At 41.6% G+C, this 20,239-nt stretch overlaps 1 protein-coding gene across 1 annotated transcript in view; it reads left to right on the top strand.

The window, feature by feature from the left end:
- Positions 1 to 20,239, top strand: part of MGAT4D (MGAT4 family member D) — a 625,903-nt gene that overhangs the window by 159,587 nt on the left and 446,077 nt on the right. Inside the window, exon 2 of the mRNA XM_069242567.1 lies at positions 13,910 to 14,071. Within this exon, the coding sequence (XP_069098668.1) occupies positions 13,910 to 14,071 (162 nt within the window). The remainder of the gene's footprint in view (positions 1 to 13,909; positions 14,072 to 20,239) is intronic.

Here is a 20,239-nt window from a genome sequence, read left to right as displayed (position 1 = left end):
TGATAGGAGATATGAGGCTGGATTATGCTGCTCTTGTCCTGCTCATGCTGACATGTTTCAGCCCTTAGTTGGCCCACAAGGGAATCCAGGGCTTTCTGCAGGACCAAAAACCCTGCATCGCCCTATTTGTATCCCTACTCACAAAATGCTCATACATGCTCTCCGTGCACATTCATAACTATTTTCTGGTGACTTCAATCTGGAAACTTTTCTTTTTTTGTATTGGATCCTAGGAAAAGAAACCTAGAAGAACCTTATATCTATTTTGAGATTATTAAAAACAGACATAAATGAAAAATACACAAATGATGATGACAAAAGAACAAATGATAACATAAACATGAGCTTACCTGATTAAGTATGCAAACATTTTAAACTGTGGGGTAAGCTATATTCAGCTATCCACATGTGGAAATATTGTGCTACTCAAGTGAATACACAGCACACTGTACAAACATCATGCTGGAGTTGACCCCACATGCAAATCATGCACAAATCACACCAGTGACAGGGTGAATATAAATAAACACACCTGTCACATACATACAGCTAATCCTCACCCTGACTTTAGGGTACTATTACTTCATGGAGGAGCGGAGAGGGGGGAGCAAAGCAAATCCATGAAATAACACGTTTTGTCAAACCTGCAGTCCAACAAAATGACTACATGATGTTCCGTTGTGAAATCTAATCGGAACACAGAAGGACAACACACCAATCCTCCAACTTGTATAGCCTTGATGAACAGCCCATCCAAGTGGTGACTAACCTTGAAAAATAGATGAAAACAAGTGGCTGAAGGGGCTGACCAAAACATACTATTTATCTGTACTTCTCATCGTAAAAGCTATGTAAGCTTTAGATACCCAGATCTGATAAGAGGCAAGGAGGGTGTGACCACATCATGAATAGGTGTACTAATGGCAGAGCATAACTGTGGTGAGGCCATGACTGCTCAGTTTCTGAACTGTGCTGTCTGAAGTTCATGCTGAATTTCCTACTTAGATATATGCATTTTAGACAGCGATGTGGCTTAAAATGTGGTACACAGGTATGCTCTCCTCCAGCTCACACATTCTTGATTTGGCTTCGGATGTTCAACAACTGAAATTGAAAGGGCACTGAAAATACCAGAGGCGGCTCCTCTGCTATGGCTTTGGAGCGTCCCCCACCTCCCTGCCAGCAGCAGCAGCTGCAAAAACTTTACTCTAAAAGGAAAATAAATCATCCTTATACAGTAAAAGGGGTGGGCCATGGTTCTGTGACGGGGATGAGGGGGAGTGCACAGCTCCCCCCCTCAGTGTGCATGTATGTTTGGCTGCCGTCTGCTGGCCGTCTCGGGCTGGCCAAACACACATGTGCACTCGGTTCTCCCCAACCCAGCAACACAGGCACTGCGTTGCTGGGTTTGAGACAGCAGGCAGAGACTTTCACTCTGCCTCAGCGCGCCCTGGCTGGGCGCTCTTTCTAATCCTAATGCTGCTTTCATGCTGCCAGCAGCACGAAAGCACCGTTAGGATTGGACGAAGGGCAGGTTGGAAGCCTGTGCCTGCAATAGAGGAGAGGAGCGGAGCAGATCACCAATGTGGCGTGTAAAGTAAGTTAATTTTTTTTATTTATAATATTTTTTTTATTTATAATATTTTTTTGTTGTTTCTCACCTCTCCCCAGCCACGCTCCACCATGGCCCTTTTCCCTCCCACGAGCCACACTGGAAAATACCCCCAGTGTTCTGCTCATTTGTGCTTGCATAGACTACATAATAAATCCATTTAGAAGGGAGAAGCAAAATAAGTAAAGTTATGCTAGACATAGGCCCTCATTCTGACCTTGGCGGGCGGCAAAGTCCCGCCGTCAGGTTACCGTTCCGCGGTCGAAAGACCGCGGCGGTAATTCTGACTTTCCCGCTGGGCTGGCGGGCGGTCGCCTTCAGACCGCCAGCCAGCCCAGCGGGAAAGAGGCTTCCACGATGAAGCCGGCTCGGAATCGAGCCGGTGGAGTGGAAGCTGTGCGACGGGTGCAGTTGCACCCGTCGCGTATTTCACTGTCTGCGCAGCAGACAGTGAAATACATGTAGGGGCCCTCTTACGGGGGCCCCTGCAATGCCCATGCCAGTGGCATGGGCACTGCAGGGGCCCCCAGGGGCCCCGCGACCCCCCCAACCGCCATCCGGATCTCGGTGGTCCGACCGCCGGGATCTGGATGGCGGTAGGGGGGGTCGGAATCCCCGCGGCGGTGCAGCAAGCTGCGCCGCCGCGGAGGATTCAATGGGGCCGCGGTACACTGGCGGGACCCCGCCAGTGGTGCCGGTCCGACCGCGGCTTTACCGCCGCGGTCGGAATCCCCATTGGAGCACCGCCGGCCTGTCGGCGGTGCTCCCGCGGTCCTCCGCCCTGGCGGTCAAAGACCGCCAGGGTCAGAATGACCACCATAGTCTCATCTTAACTGCCTGTTAGCCAGCCCAGGGAGAGCAGTGAAGTGGTGTCTCCTCCAACCCTCACCACAGGAATCCTACATGGAGGGAGACTACAGGGCTTAAATCTAGAGTGAATAATGACATGAAAGAAGAAACGTTATTAGCTGCATGTGAGAGACTAATTAGCACCAATTACTGTGTGTTGTCATCTATACCTTTTTTTAGTGTCTACCTGCAGTACCCCCTTATAATTCAATCAGTCAATCGGGTATTTGTTGGGTGCTGCTTATCACCTGTGAGGGTATCCAGGCACTTGATGTGGGCCTCATTTGAAGAGCCAGGTCTTGAGCCCCTTCCTGAATTCGGTCAGTGAGGGGGAGTGGCAGAGATGGAGGGAGAGAGTGTTCCAGGCTTTGGTGGTGCAATGGGAGAAGGCACGCCCTCAGGTGCGGCAGAGGCAAGTGCGAGGAATCTGTGTGGGGGCTAGGTGAGTGGAGCAGAGGTTCCTGTGGGGGCACCGGAAGTGTAGGTGCTGGTTCAAGTAGGTGGGTCCTAGGTCATGGAGGGCTTTATAAGCTTCTGGACAGGGAGCCAGTGGAGGCCTTTTAGGTGCTGGGTGATGTGGTTTCTCTAGGGCCGGTTGAGGATCAGTCTGGTGGCTACGTTCTGGATAGGTGGGAGCCTTTGCATGAGTTCAGTGATGGTGCCTCCATAGAGTGCGTTGCTTTAGTCCAGTCGGCTGGTTATGAGGGCATGAGTCACTGTCTTCCTTGTGTAGGTAGAGAGCCACTTGGAGTTTTTACAGAGCATGCTGAGTGTGTGGAAGCAAGCAGAGGAGATGGTGTTGGCCTGGCGTATCTTGGAGAGGTCGTTGTCTAGGATGATGCCAAGGTTGGGGTGTGGTTTTATGGCTTGGGGGTGGGTCTCAGCTCAGAGGGAAAACAGGAGTCAATCCAGAGGGCTGTGTGTTTGCTGAAGATAAGTACTTCTGTCTTCTCTGTCTTGAGTTTTAGGCAGTTGTCCTTCATCCATTTTGAGATGTTCTTCATGCAGTTGTGGAAGTTCATTTTATTTGAGGTGGGGGGTCAGTGGAGAATGATAGCACAAGCTATGTGTTGCTGACGTAGAAGATGATGTTGATTTTATGTGATCTGACAATGTCAGCAAGAGGTGTCATGTAGATGTTGAAGAGTTTTGAGTTGAGGAATGAGCCCTTGGGAATGCCACAGATAATGGGCTTTACTTGTGATGTGAAGGAGGGATGTGGACTTTGTGAATGCACCCTGTAATCAAGGAAGCCATCCTTTTGAGTGCATTGTCAGTTATTCCAATCAGACTCAGGCAGTCGACAAGTGTGTTGTGGGAGACCATGTCAAAGGCGAAGGAGACGTCAAGCAGGATGAAGGTGGTGGATTCTCCTTTGTCGAGTAGGGCACAGATGTCATCTGTTGCGGTGATCAGGGCTGTCTCGGTGTTGTGGTTGATCCTAAATCCAGATTGGGAGGAGACTAGTAGGTTGTTTTTGTCCAGGTGTTTGAGTTGGCAATTGATGGCTTTGGGGTGTGCCGAGGGTTACTTGGGGAGGGGTCTGGTTGAATATGTCTCCACATACCAGGCATTTGCTTTACTTCATTATAATCTTGAAATAGTGGCATTAGGTTTCGAAAATGAGAAACTAAGTAAGCAAATAGAATAGAAATAACCAAAGAATGGTATTGTGAATGTGTGTTCTATGTCATGGATTTGAGCAGTTGCTAAACGCATTGGAGAGGATAAGAAAGTGCATACTTCTGTCATTTAGGAGCATATTGTGAATACATGAAGGTAATAAAATGACACTAGGAAATGTGCAACAGTTATAATCAGAGGTGGGTCCAATTGTGCAGTTATTCCCCTGCAAGTAATGTGTGTAAGTTTTACAAAAAGTACTCCTATTATACAGAGTATGATTGTGAGATTGTCTGTGTGAAAACTGCGTGCAAGTGAAGCCTTTGCAAATAAAAGTAATACATGAGACCTACTCAGTGTGTTGAGCGGTTGTCTGCATAAAAACTCAGCTGAACAATGTGATTTGATACAGCAATCATGTGACATATCTGTGTGCTATAATGATCAGTTGTCTGCGTGAACCTTTCCTTCTTGGTGACGTCTTCCACTTCAAAGGTCTGATGCCATGTCTTATGATTCTTGAAATGTGTTCTCTGGGAATTCCTTGAATGAGGTGTTTTCATAAGTAGACTTTTGGTGTTCCTTTTTTCATAGAATGTGAAATATAGTCTCTTTTTGGAATCCCCTATGGTAGGTATCCTCAAAAGTTGTCTTTGCTCTTCATTTTTCCAGGTCTCATGAAATATAGTCTCTTATAAACATACCTAATATGACAGTTCCCTGTTTTATATGTGTAGCCCCATCACCTTTCCACAAAAACCCTATTTTTGAGCAGACACAATTGTTCTTCCCTTTTGCAACTGTAGGAGACAGAAAGCAGCCTGTTACATAGAGGCTTTGGCAATCCCCCCTTTTACACCTATCTTACCGAGATAAATTCAATTTCTTTCCTGTCTCCTTTATTTCATATACCTTAACAGAATTCATTACCCAGAGGCTGTGAGTGATATGAAGAGGATAAGAAAAAAAATTAATGCCCTTATGCCACAACCCTATACTTGCAGGAAGTAGTAGGCAGTCTGGGTGTGTCACTCCTCCTGCTCTTTGTTTAGTGAAGCTTTATTCTGCAAAGTGGAAAGGGAGGATATAGTAGTGCCTTATTAGCATTTAATTTATTATAGTTTATGCTTTTGTTTATTTGACTTTATAGTACCTTTATTCAAGGAATTGCACAGAAAATACAGCAGAACGAAAAAAGGAACATACACAACTTAACAGCAGTAGAGGCTTTATCCTGATAATAGTGATAACAAACACTCCCTTTAGAAGTTTGTTAAATATTATCAAATTCAACCAGGCTTCTCCAACAAGTCGCTCCTGAGCCACTAGTACATCTCTAGCTTACCTCTAAGTAGCACTCCTGTGTGCAGCCTAACCTAATAAATGCTAACCTTTTTGTTTCGTTGAGTTAATTAGTATATGTTTACCAAAATTGAAAGGTGTGTTTTCAAGACAAAAATTTGCAAATTTTCAGAAATCATCAGACATTTGAGTGCTAAATCACATGGCATTGGAGAGTGATGTGTGTAAATTAATGGAAAACTGACATTGGGAGAAACAAAGTCACGGAAAACCAAATTTAAGGAAAGAAAATTTTGAGGAACTACAAACAAATAGAAAAAGAAACATTTTAAAGGAAAGATAATTTTAAGGAAAAATCCAAAATTACGTTGAACTTTGGTGGAGTTTAAGACGACTGTGGCCTTTTGGATTCAGGGACGGGTAATGTTTAGGGAGATGAGGGGCTTTTAGGAGTCTGGATCAACTGGACTGCGGGCATGGAAAGTGGTATTTAGGGTTCAGAGATGGGCGGGGTGTTGGGTTGGTGAGGGGTTTTCAGGTTTCAGCGATGAATGGAGTTTAGATGTGTGAGCTGTTTTCAGTTCCGGGGGTGGGTGAGGATTTTTAGAGTTCATGAATGTCGGAGTTTAGGTCTTGTGAGGGTTTTTAAGGTTCAATTATGGGTAGGAGCTGGGGCAGTGAGAAGATTTTAGGGTTCAGGGTGGCCTGGAGATTAGGGTGGTGAGGGGTTTTAAGGTTTCGGGGATGCGTGGATTTTACATGTAGAAAAGGGCTTTTTGAGTTTGTTTTCAGTGATCAGTAGAGAAGGGTGATGGGAATTTCTTATGGGTCATGTATGGCTGGTTTTAGGGTGATGAGGGATTTTTAGGGTTCATGGAGGGGTGGAGTTTAAGTGTGCTGAGATGTTTAAAGGGGTATGGGATGGGAGGAGGTTAGGTGTACAAATGGATTTTTATAAATGCAATAGATACAATGATACCATGTCTGCCATTTACCCTTTGCTATGAATAGTCAACACCAAGGTTACCAATATAGATATCAAAAAGCTCAGTTTAGTATATTTGTCCCAGAGAATTACAACAGGTGTAGGTGTATTGACTATAACAATCATAATCCTGACACTACCTTGTTTTTAATGATGAAGATATCCTAAGCTGTACTCTTCTTAACCTGTCTTTGGCTTTAACCAAATACAGAAGTATGACTTTTAACATGTATTCTTGTCTTCAAATTACCATGTATAGTGATGGACAAGCTTCCTAAATGTTTCACTTGATTCAAGTTTCCTATATATGTACACTTTCTACTGATGAGCTGCAACTATTTGCTTTGACGGTCAAAAGTTGTACAGAAGGGCTTGGCCCTATTTGACTAATCATTTAAATACAAGCATACCTTCTAAAGTCGTATAAAATCTATTTCATAATGGAACAACAAAGTCACACTGAACATGAAGTTATTGCATCAACTACACATGAAATGTATTGTACCTGATGCAGGGAAGTGCATGGGATAATCTGGAAGTGAACCAGATCTCCTCATATGATTGCTGAAAAGTGTTGAGTGTCAGGACATCATAACGATACACCTAGATATCTACTGGAAGTGCCAAGTCGAAAGTTAATAAACCTTCTAAAATTCCCTAAGCAAGAGGTAATGGTTTCAATGCGCCCACAGGAGTGGACCGTTCATTGACCAAAAGGTAAACCAGTTCAAGTTCAGATTGAGATGATTGTTTATTGCTTTTGCTCTAGGGATAATGTGTTCACAATATGTTTGGGGTACCACTCCGTTCTTACGTAAACCATGACATCTGTAATCTGGAGGGTGAAAGGAAAACATTTGATGCATAGCTCTTAAAAGTAAGAGTTTTGTAATTACTGTCATTCATGAGGGGGTCTTAGTGCTCTTGGTACAAAAAGACAAAGTATCCGTTAATCTCGATAGAACATTCAGGTAATGCACACCCCTCATACAACACTGCTGTTGCATAAAATGTAATTTGAGGCAAACATTCCAAGTTGGAATCTGAGTCATTTGGAACAATATGTAGAGTCCATCTTCAATGCTTTGTAACTCTTTCTTGAGCAATCTCAGCAACAGGTCTTTGCATTTAGGGGGTTTAAGTATCTCCTTTGCCCTTCATTTTGATCTGTAGCTATCTGTAAGGCTTCCAAGCCCAAAAACAGTTTCACACAAACATAATGATTTTTTGGAATAACCCTTTTCCAGTGCCACAGATCAAATCTACTAATTATTGTTGCTGGCTTTTTGATTTGAAAAGAGTCATTCATTTTTTTCATCTTTATTGTCTTGTTGGTTAGTTTGTGCAGGCCAATTGTTACTGTTTATTATGGTAATCAGGTGCTTTAAATAATTAAAAATATCTAATGCAATCTGTTATTTAATGCTTCCGTTGTCTACAATAAGGCTCCCAATGGCCTCTGTCCATGACCTCAATTTATACCCTAGCCGCTTCCGCTAGCCTATTTTCATATTTTCGTGAGCCGTCGGGTAAATTTGATTGCGAGTCCCTCCTGAATTAAAGACATATTGTAGAAGTGAGCTGCTTCGGATGAGACTGTAGTCAGTTTGAATTTTTTTAGAGGCCTGGCTGCTTCTTTGAAGACAGATCTAAAATTAATGGAGTGGATTTATGATGGGTGACAGATTCATTTATTTGTCTTGCTAATTTTTCCATTGGTCAACAAAGGTTACCATTCCTGCTGCATTAACATAGTGCAATGCTTTTTACATTTTGGCCACTTTAATTTAAATTTATTACAAAAGTGATTGTCCGGATTCCTGAAAGCTCTTCGTGCAAACAATACAGAGGGAGACATCATGAAAGAGAGAGGAAGAAAGAGGAGGAAGTAGAATATATTAGGGCATTAGTTTTATAGCAAATTCTTTTTCTGAATTTTCTTATACATTTGACCCACTAAAGCACCAGCACAATCTTTCCAGAACAAAAAGTATTTTTGCCAATTATGAAACTTTTGGGGGATTGCGACTGGTAAAAGCTTGGAAAAGGGAGTATCAAATTTCCTATTCAAACCTTAGCATGGATTTGTGTATAAGAAAACACACAAAGGACAGCAGAACGAAAATGTCAGCATATTTTCACTCCTATGACTCCCAGCTTTGAGCCATAAATACTTACCATTTTAATGGTCACAAACTGTCCTATTTGTTACTTGCAACCATTAAAATGCTTTTTCTATGTACTGAGCCCATTTTAGGAGTCTGATTCAGTATGTGGAAGAGGATTGTTATAGGCACCCCTTCCAAAACTCAATCGGTATCCTATTTATCACTATTTTCAACCTAAATTGTCCATTATTGAAATTTTACAGACACCTGAAAGTGGGTGGTAATGAATTTGCAAAAGGAAATGGATCCAAGGAGACTCCGGCCCCCTTTGTGGATGTAAAGAAAAAAAGTTTTTTGAAGACTAGGCAGTGGTCCTTTGGACCACTGCTACCTCTTGGACAAACTTAAAAAAAACAAAGAAACCCTTTTTTTAACATAGGCCCATTTCCTTTAAGGACGTTTGTTTTATTTAAGAGCAATCACACACATGGTGGCCTGCTGACCCCAGCAGGCCACCATCAATGTAATGCCCTTCAATGGCATAGATTTGCAACTTGCAACCTACTTCAATAATGTTCCTGAGGTGGGTCAGATTCTGACCCACTACGATTAAAAAATTAAAGAACTGACCGATAAGTACATAGGTCATTTTTTAAAATTCTTTACTGGCCGCAAAAAAAACAGTCACAAAGTGTGACCAGTATAGCTGTCCGTTTTGCATGTAATGAATGTTAGTATTAAGTATATGTGTTAGCTGATCATGTATAGAGGGAGCATTTGAAAAAGGGAAAGAAGCCCTCTGGTTGGCTGAATTTTTCTGCTGCTCTCAACCAGGACTAATAGTATTGTCTTGTAACCATTAACTCAAATGTTAACGTTTAACATCTTGGGAAATAAAAGATTAGGCTAGTGTTTTTTAATCGATAAATTCAGCTGCCTGCATCATTTTCAGCTGCTTAGACCAAATGTTATACTAGTAATAGTAATAACTATAATAATAACTACAACTCTGCCAAACCTAAGCTCTGTAATTAACAACTGCTACAATTATCAATGTAATGACACAGATGTATCAGACTTAGACTAGATTAGCTTTGCCAGAATTGAAACTAGTGAGTGACCTGCAGATCCCTAGATGTCGGGAGCAAGCTTTAAATTACTGAGTCACCTGGCCACTTTGGCAGCCCACCTTCAACATACAGCACAATACAAAGCATTCATCCGGCACTAGCTGCAATTTGAAACCCCATAACGTCCCTCAATACATCACTAGCTGTTAGTCCAAAACCACGAAGCACTAGTTTATAGCCTGGGTTATCTACTTATTTGAGCTTTGTCAGTTGCCATGAGTAGGGTAGCAGATGTACCAGGACAGCAGAAGTCAAGGCATAGTTAAGAGTGAAAGTAAACTTGGTAAATAAAGAAGATAATTGGAAAGTTCTTTTACATGTATTTTATAGCATCGAAATAGTCACATTACAGTGCCTGCTCATTGTTCAGGATAAACACTGGCATTTTGTCCCCTCCTGATGCAACACTTAATATGCCAGCCATAGTTCACATTCTGGTGCTTTAGTTTCCAATTTGAACATGGTATCAGTCTTCTTTTGAGTTGTAGCATGGGAAGGAGAGTCAGAAGATGATAATCATCATCTCCCTCTGGAACCTGTAATGTCCCATATGTTATCTCAGGACAAAGTTCAGTTTGTTTTAAGCTTTAACATATTGTGTTCTCAGAGTTTTACCCCTAGCACTTTCCCATTGTAGGGCAATTGGAGATCGTATTGTAGAATTACAACCTGAGGTTATAAGTTGACATACAGTGGAGATAATTTTATTCAGGCTTGAGAATGCAGTGCCAAGAGCCCAGTATGAATCCTGAGTAGGGCAGAATAACTTGAATTATTTGCTTTAGTCTCTGAGAATCCAGTGTAAAGACCAGACTAAGGTCGTGGTGTAAGAAATTGGGTTACTGGTTAAAGTGATAAACCCTACTCGAGCAGCAACCACTGTCCTTGTCAGGGTGAGGCACAAGCAAATCCAAAATTATCCTATGCACAACCGTCTGGTAGCTTGGCATAGAGCAGTCATGCTCAACTTGGAGGCAATGTTTAAAGTACTTATGCAGCACCTACAACCATAAAAAAGTGAAAACACGGCATAAGAAAAATCCCACACCAATTAATAAACATACATCAACTTCTAATGAATAAAACAACACCAAAATGATAAAAATCCAATCAATTGAATCAGAGGTATGCAAGTCTAAAGATTACAGTGAAAATAGCACCAAAAAAACACATATCTGGCCGCTCTGGACCTGGACAAAGTCACAGGTTCAGTCCAACAGTGAAGGAGCATGGGTCGGGTACAGGGACCCAGCTAGGCCAGCAGAACAAGAGTACCTTGAATCCTTGTTGGGTAGCCTTTAAAGGTTCTGCACTAAGGATGCATTGTGCATTTTGCAGCCTAGGCACTGCATCGGTTCAAAGAAGCTGCAAGACTGTGGTGTGTGGTCCTGCATTGTAAAGATGAGCCCATTGACAAGGGCTTGTGATGCAAAGTCTGGCATTTAAGATGTGTTGTGCAGCCGAGGAAATGCGTTGGTTCCAAGGCTCTGTGAGGCCTTAATGTGAGAACCTGCATGATGGTTGAGGTTGCAGTTGACGAGAGATTTGTGATGTGAGGACCTGCATCAGGAAGGCGTCACACATCAGCAGTTCCAATACTGACTGCCAAGTCGATACAGAGTCCTTGCACTGGAAGCATCCTTGCAGCAAAAGCGATGCATCGGTTCTGCTTGGGGTTGCGCCCTGTTGCAGAGGAAATGCATCAGTTCTCCTGGCTCTACAGATGGGCTGGTAAAGCACCTCCATTTCCACTTTCAAGGGTCCAGGACTTGGGTGGGACCACTTGGCCTGGTAGGACCTGTAGATGGCAGAGTTCAGGTGCTAGGTTCAAGGTTGTTGGAGCGTTATGTCCCTGAGGCTGTAGTCAGGAGGCAAGATATTTAGCCTTGGAGTCGTCCTGGGTTCAACAGATGCTGGTCCTGTCCTTCTCATCCAAGTAAGAGGGCAGCAGGCAGTAGGTCAGCACCACAAGCAGCAATCCTTAAGGGCAGCAGTCCAGCAGAATGGCAGTTCTTTCAGCAGCACAGCAGTCCTTCTTTCTGGCAGAGTCCACAGGGGCAGATGTGTACTGATGAGTTGTTGTCTGAGGTCCAATATTTGTACCCTTGCCTTCCTCTGAAGTGGGAGAAGCCTCTAGAGGTTTACCTTTGAAGTGCACAGGTTTCCTGCCTATCCTGCTCTGGCTCCAGACTAGCTAGTGGAGGTATGCAGCCGTTTGCATGGAGGCAGGACACAGCCTATTCGAGAGTAAGTAGAGCTGTGCATATATGTGTAACTGTGGTTATTTTTAAAGCCTGATGTGGAAGCATAGTATGACGTGTTGTTTAATGTTTAATAAGCCTGATCAACCATAGTACCCCTCATGTTTAATGCTTAACATTTACAAAAACAGGCTTATTAAAAAGACATAGTGCTGGTCTCTCTGCTTAGATTTTGGAAGACTGCAGTGTTTTGAAAAGTTTTGCTCACACCAGGCTCTCACCAAAAAGAACCCTACTCTAGTGCTCTTTTGTAGATTTTAAAATTGGATTTGATCCAATTTTGAGAGCTCCAGTGAGCAAAACTATTGAGCACAATAAGATCCCCACTTATCACCTGAAGCAGTGGCACATATTAGGACCATTGTTCTTTTATACTTAAATATGTGTCTATTTAATTTGCCCATAACCTTGAACACATCTGTGACTGAAGATGTTTCCATTGGCACTAGCAATGCTTGTAGATGACACTGTCATCCTGAATTAGCCTCTTTGTGGCCTGCATCGTGTTTGAATGAATGCCCTTGCAGAATACACCACTTGTAAATTGGAAAACTATTAGGAGATGACTAACATCACGAATTTTTGGAAGACAACTCTAAAGTGTGTCTGGTATGTTAGAAGTCACTAATTACACCACACTAAAGAGACTACATATGTAGTAGTTGCATTCAATAGTAAACTAAACTGAGGTACCTATTGCCACCTCTGAATGAACTCTCTAATGTGGGGCTTAACAAACGTAAATATAAAACTATAGAAGGTTTGGCTAGTGTTTGAAGGTCTACCCCAGTGTATAGCGTTTGGTCTGAAGTTGCTTTATTGGGTATAATCAGTTTGTACGTTATATCAATAATCTATCAACTGAACTCGAGCTTTACAATGGTGGTGGTTTCTAACTCCATTTAAGCTTTACAGAGACTAGTCACTAGGGTATTGTAAGGAATTGTTTTATCTTAAAAGTAAAATCATTTAGGCATTTTACTGAGTATCGGTAATCCCATTTTTCAGAGCTACTGATTACAGATTCCTCTTATAAACTGAAAATAGCTTTACTCCTAAACCATAGGTATTACATATTAACAGATTTAGACAAATTTGATATGTGATATTAAGAATCACTTTGCCCAGTTATCATTGAAGTTCGGCAGTAGTAAAACATACCACATGTGAAATAATACAGTCAACTCCATGGTATCTGGTGCTCATGAGCTCTTATCTATGTTGGCCCTGCATGTTCCAATATTGGAGAGAGTAGGAGTAGATCATTTCGTGCCTACCTTTTGGAAAATATTCCAGCCCTTTACTAGGGATTGGAAGGGATGCGTAAATGATGGTCATGGATTTGGCCTCTACTTTTTTCACTTCTCCCTCATCCACAGGGGCTTAAATCTGCTAAGTATCAATCTATACAACTGAAAATTAGTACTACGCACTCTTTGTTCACCTTGTACATTTCTTTAAATGCCTTTTAAGCATCTAGTGGGCTTTTTTGTAATGGCATTGCTGTCTATTAAAACATATGATTGCTGGTTTCAAGAGTAGTGGATCATTCTAATTTAGACAGCCAGTAAAGTAAGGTGTATATTTTATGTTACTTTCTGATGCACTGAGCAATTAAAGTTTATCAAATTAATAGTTTTCCTGCCCTTAATTATATACGGAAGCTGTTTATTGGTGCCTAATAACTCCATTAGTTTTAACTTTTTTTTGATTTAACCATTACAATTTCCCTTGTGTTTCCCACTGGACATATAAACTCAAGTGTCCCATATTCCACAAGTAATGAAAAATACCACCTGTACAATATGAGCAAAGGAATCCTTGTGTTTTGATTACGGTCACGTACAGGGTTCTACTACAGAGAGTGTTCTGCAGTAGTGCCAATTACACCACTAGGCTGGTGCACAGTGCAACAGTATGCATAACTGTTCTAGGCAGCTCTCATATTAGAAGTTTGAACGCCACTTGTTGAAACTGCAGCAGCACACACAAAGTATTGTTGCACACAAATCATTTTAAAATGTGTTGTTCTGTTTTAGGAAATGGAGTAGATGAGTATCAAAAGGACTTCCTTGAACTTCGGCAGAGACTATTAGCAGCAGAAAGAGAAAATCAGAAAAAATCCCATTATTTGAACAATGTCCTGGAGGACATCAAGAAGGCACTGTCAGACAGGAGAAATAACTCGAATAATCACACAGGTTTGTTGTTATCTATGCTGCAAGTCTTAATGATTCACCTGATATGTATGTAGCACCCTGCCTGCAGATGTCCTTCAGAACTACGAGATTCGAATGTTTTCATACTGCCACAGTTATGTGAAAATACATTCCTATACTTGGTATTAGAACGTTTAATTGATTACCTTTCAGTGGAATTGTGCAGCAGTCCTATACAGCTAAATTGTGTTTCATTCTTTTGTTTTTCAAATGTTTTAAACCTTGTCTGGCCTACGTTGCTTCCGAATAACATTTCTGCTTCATAGACTCCAGAGGGGTATCTCTAACAATTCCAAATATTGTTGCTTTGGGTATGTGACTAAAATTGTATTTATATAGCAATAGTGTTTGGAGTTGTACGTATTTACTTAATATGGCAAAATCAATGAACTCCCGTTATAAGAAAGATTACAACTCCCAGAATAGTGTGCACTGCTAAATAAAAGCAAATGACTAGAATATTGTACTTAGTGTATATGAAGTAATTTGTCAATTTTTGCTATACATTGTAGTCTGCATGCTGTAAAATTAGCAGTTTTAATTTTCCACTCACTCAGACATTTAGGGGCCATTAGGAATTGTTTATCATTTCCCATTAAGAGTTAACGGGCCCATTGGGATTACGAGAAATGATACCACCATAGATCTGGACCCTTCCCCCAGGACTCTGGCTGTCCAAAGAAGCCAAAGTACCAGGGCTTTGCAGTAAATCTGCCCCTCCCATTAGTCCCCGTTTCTAAGTGAATTGTCAAGTTCCAGCTTGTATTGGTGCAGTGTAGAAGCCCCTTGAGGTATTGTCCCAGCACTAGAGTAACTCAGAAGATCGGAATTATCGGTTCTCTTAATAAACTACTCCTTATGTGGGCCTTAACATTTTCATGTTGGCTACCCCATTTTTACATTTTTCATACATTAGGGGAGTTACATGTCTTTCTAAATTTGCCACTTTGTAACAGTGGAAACAAGTCCTGTCCTACAGTATAGATGAATTATTTACTTTGTTTGCTTTGTTTACATATTCCTGCAGACACACGTCTCTCATGCGATCCATCTGTTTAAATGTGACAAAATGGCTTAATAGACCCCTTCAATCACATTGAGATTGATAATTTCTCAGAGTAACGCAGAATATGCTCACAGCCTAATATAGAAAACACCTGGGCTGGACTTGTTTCTGTTCGATAAGATGCAGTTTTCTCAACATTAGTAATTAGATGCCTCTTCAACACATGATACTAACCGAAATCCACACATCCTATGTGACACTTGTATATGTTTATGCTAAATTATTCATAGAGCTAGGAAATACACTTGGCTGTGCTTAGCCCGTTCCTATGTTATTTGCGAAACATTTTGTATGACTGAATGCCACTTACATCTTTTAATAAGCAAAACTGACTCCAAAGATGGAGAGGGTCTAAAGTCACTGTCTTCCTGCGTAAAATGCCTAGATCGTAAAGCGAATGTGGGGACTTTGCCGGAGGACAAGGACCCACGTCCTCCAAGGGGGAAAAATATAATGCAAACTGAAGGTAAAGTCCCAACTCTGATTTTCTTAATTTAAATCAAGCTTGTAGATCCAAAAGCCTCATTAAGGAGGTCATTAAAACAGAAGATGCACACAACGTCGTGGTTGAAGCAAATTAAACTTGTATTTATTACATTCTTTTGATAGCGTTGTGGTTCCAAAGTAAGAGTGTCATACGTTTTTCAAGGCAAAACTATATCCAGAATGGTGATAAGAAGGATCAGGATAAAAAGAATCAGCCAACACGTGTTTCGCCCCCTGTGGCTATTTGGCCGGGGCTTTCTCAAGGCTGAAAAAAGGAAAACATCAAATTCTAGAACATTGTAATATTATCAAGAAAAGAGAATTAAGCTACCATGAAACAACACCGGAAAGTAAGCAAAAACAGGTAAAGTGCAGTATTGAGTTCGAATGAAAGTTATTCTATTCCAGGAGTAAAAAGTCCTTAAGCCCAGACAAGATAAAAGATTGGAACGAGCTTATGTTAAATAATCAAAAGAGAACTGAGCGTGCTGCAAAGCGCTGCCTAGAACTGTGACTTTAAGGGTAAAATATGAATCAGATAGGAAGCCAAAAAGAGGGTCATGAGAGAAGAAATATGTTTTATATAGTCATGCTAATTTGACAGAATTTTTGTTAGTTGTGAAGTGACTTCTTTTAAACTCTGAAACGTGATGCCCTAGTCCATAACAGCGGGAAGGTACCCCGAGTGTATGCTTAACAGTGAGGACACGTGCGAAAACGAGTGATGCAGGAGTGAGAAATGGGAACAAACATACAGTACAGGAAAGGATCAATTAAATTACATAATCATTGGATTGCGAATTCTGATTGAGTCATCGTCTGCGAAAGAAACAGTGGTCACATATTGAGAAAAGTTGAGTTGGCTTCCCATTTTTGTAAATGTTCTTGAGAAGTGGTATCCATAGGTGGGAAAATCAATATACGGAGACCCCGTGGGATACGGTCGTTTTCCAGATATTTTTTAAGTTAAGCAATTTCCCACCATTTGGATGTTTCCTTCTTCAAAGATCTTTCCAACGCCAGAAAAGTACTTTTGGCAGATAGTAGGTTGGGGGAGGTAAGGTTGGGGATAGCCGCCCCAGATGGATTGAAGACTTGTTGTAATTTTTGATCGCGTAGCTCACGTCTATTGATGTGAGAAGATGGCGCTTTCCACCTTGGGCACCGGCAGTCCTTTCTTGCTTTCACCTACATAACTCTAGTCGAGACAGGACTATCGCTTCCCCATTAGGCATTTAAACGAGACTTCGGCGCTCTCGCGCCCGTCTCGTTTTTACCATTGCGGTTCGCTTGCTGCTCCCTGAATTTTTTTCGGGCACTGCTCAGGTGAGCACTATAATTTTTTCCTTACCATTGTTAGTTTAATTAGTAACATCAAAGATCTTTTTAATAATGTATTGGTTCGCTCGTTTTTATTTACAGTTCAGCTTTTCTCAATATGTGACCACTGTTTCTTTCGCAGACGATGACTCAATCAGAATTCGCAATGCAATGATTATGAAATTTAATTGATCCTTTCCTGTACGGTATGTTTGTTCCCATTTCTCACTCCTGCATCACTCGTTTTCGCACGTGTCCTCACTGTTAAGCATACACTCGGGGTACCTTCCCGCTGTTATGGACTAGGGCATTACGTTTCGGAGTTTAAAAGAAGTAACTTCACAACTAACAAAAATTCTGTCAAATTAGCATGACTATATAAAACATATTTCTTCTCTCATGACCCTCTTTTTGGCTTCCTATCTGATTCATATTTTCCCCTTAACATCACAGTTCTAGGCAGCGCTTTGCAGCACGCTCAGTTCTCTTTTGATTATTTAACATAAGCTCGTTCCAATCTTTTATCTTGTCTGGGCTTAAGGACTTTTTACTACTGGAATAGAATAACTTTCATTCAAACTCAATACTGCACTTTACCTGTTTTTGCTTACTTTCCGGTGTTGTTTCATGGTAGCTTAATTCTCTTTTCTTGATAATATTATAATGTTCTAGAATTTGATTTTTTCCTTTTTTTCAGCCTTGAGAAAGCCCCGGCCAAATAGCCACAGGGGGCGAAACACGTGTTGGCTGATTCTTCTTATCCCGATCCTTCTTATCACTATTCTGGATATAGTTTTGCCTTGAAAAACTTATGACACTCTTACTTTGGAACCACAACGCTATCACAAGAATGTAATAAATACAAGTTTAATTTGCTTCAACCACAACGTTTTGTGCATCTTCTGTTTTATTGACCTCATTAATGAGGCTTTTGGATCTACAAGCTTGATTTGAATTAAGAAAATCAGAGTTGGGACTTTACCTTCAGTTTGCATTATCTTTTAATAAGCTAACATGCATAGCAATTCTAATTATAACTTTGACTAGACTATTAATTAATAAAAATAGCAGGTTTTATGGCACTATTTGAAATGACTACATGCACTTGTTTTGGTGTTTAAGCTTATGCTTCAAAATGTTAGAGGTCTAGTAGAAGCAGGAGTGGGTTACTCAGGTTTTGAAAGTGACTTTATTTGACAAATATATTTCGAAAACAAATGGTATTTTAGTGCGAGATAGATGGGGAAGTAGGAGAGTTTAAAGACTTGTACATATCTCCTGTTGACAACTTTGTAGGGGGTTACATTACCAGAATATAAGTAGTGGGAGGAAGACTATGACAAAGTCAATGCTATTGGTCACTTTATGGCATTTGTCTTGTTATAAAAAGTTGTTAATGCTACGGCGAAGATTTTCATTTCTTTTCAAATGTAACTTTCAAATAATGAAGTTAGAAGGCATTAGTTCCAGCAATGAGCACACCATTCTCTTGCACAGCATTGGTGGTATGGTTTGTAAATGGATAGCAAGTGTGAAGCTGCGTTTAACTTCCTACTTCCAAACTTCTGCAATACTAATTGTAGGAAATCCATTAGCCCTAGATGATAACCACAGATTTGTTCATTTTGTACCCATGAGTCTTAATGTCTTATGTGTTTTGAACCCTACTAAACACACGCCTCATCCACTGCATGCTTTGCTTAGAAAATCTCATTGGCAGGCTTAAGCAGTACAGCCATACTACTGTGGGATTGTACTGGCTTGAGATCTTCTACTAATCTGGCTCTGATACCTACATTAAAATTTGTACTGTAAGTTAAATAGAACAGAACATGAGACCTGCCCCATTATATGTATGTTCCTAACATGTGCCTTGGGCAGTCACAATGTGTGTGGAGCAAGTTAGCTTGAACTGCACTTTAATTAAGTCTAATAATGATAAATTGTGCTAATTATTTTCTCAGAACCAGTGACAGCAATGGGTATGATTTGCCCAACAACTGTGTAGTTTTCCCTGAAGATTACAAATGAAAAATCATATTTAAATTTTCTTTTTTTAATGCAGAATATATGAGAATATTTATACTCAATATTTCCCAGTAAAGCACATTCCTGTCAATTATGGTATCACCTGGGCTCATGTGAACCTCAAGAAAAACTGAGTTAACCCTCCTCCTCAGAACTGTCAGCAGCTGGCAGTACATAGGTCCTCATTACAACCCTGGCGGTTGGTGATAAAGGGGGGTAATACCGCCAACAGCCTGGCGGTAAATACCGGCAAATTATGACCATGGTGGAACCAGCTCTGACAGACAGCCAATTTAATACACCAAGCCGCCAGGGCAGAAACAGCCACCACGGCAGTAACTGCCTACAGCCAGTCAGACGTCAATGTTCCGCCCACCATATTATAAGACAGGAAACCGCCACCTTTTCCGCGGCGGTACCAATGACATCAAAAGCTTGGCGGAAACACTGCACAGAAGGGAAACAACTCACATGTGGAGACTCAGGGAAGAACCACGCCGCCATGGAGCCCGAACTGCATATATTCCCAATGCTCTTCTACATCCTGCTTCACCATGAACATCAACGCCGACAAAGACGACCACGGTGAGTACTGCCGCCTAGCACACAGGGGAGCTAGGGAGGAAAAAGAGAGTGACACACACACACACAACAAGCAACACCCCCACCCCCACCCCAAACACCATACACACAAGCAGATGCAGTAACATAACATATTGACCCCCGTACCCCTCAGGAAAAATGCAAGGACAACACCAATAGATTAAAGTGAGTGTAAAAAGATCAATATAATAGAAATACTGCCATCCAAATCTAAAACTATATACATATTTACAAATGAAGGGCCACTGCCCAGTCCTCAGTTTTCGTAGGCCACAGGGCCACATTACAAAGTCCAAGGCCCCACTTGTCTCCTGCAACGACACAGAGAGAACACTGCAGGGGCATCAGTTCGAAAATAGGCAGGCATCTCAGGGGGACGGGGAACGGGGGCCACCTCAGCCGGAGGATGGAACAAATCCACTGGTCCTGGAGGGGGCAATGTGCCCTGTGCTCGGTCCTGGGGAGTGCAAGGCCACACTCTCTCAAGTGGGAGACTTACCCACTGGTTCTGGAGGGGGCATCTTGCCCTGTGATATTCATCCTGTGGAGGATGGGGTGAGTGGATTGCTTCTCCACTGGTTCTGGAGGGAGCATTGTGCCCTGTGATCTTCATCCTGGGGAGGATGGGGTAAGTGGATGGCTTCTCC

Source organism: Pleurodeles waltl, chromosome 1_2 (assembly GCF_031143425.1).
Source record: "Pleurodeles waltl isolate 20211129_DDA chromosome 1_2, aPleWal1.hap1.20221129, whole genome shotgun sequence".
Classification (NCBI taxonomy): domain Eukaryota; kingdom Metazoa; phylum Chordata; class Amphibia; order Caudata; family Salamandridae; genus Pleurodeles; species Pleurodeles waltl.
This window is presented reverse-complemented; position numbering and strand designations above follow the sequence as displayed.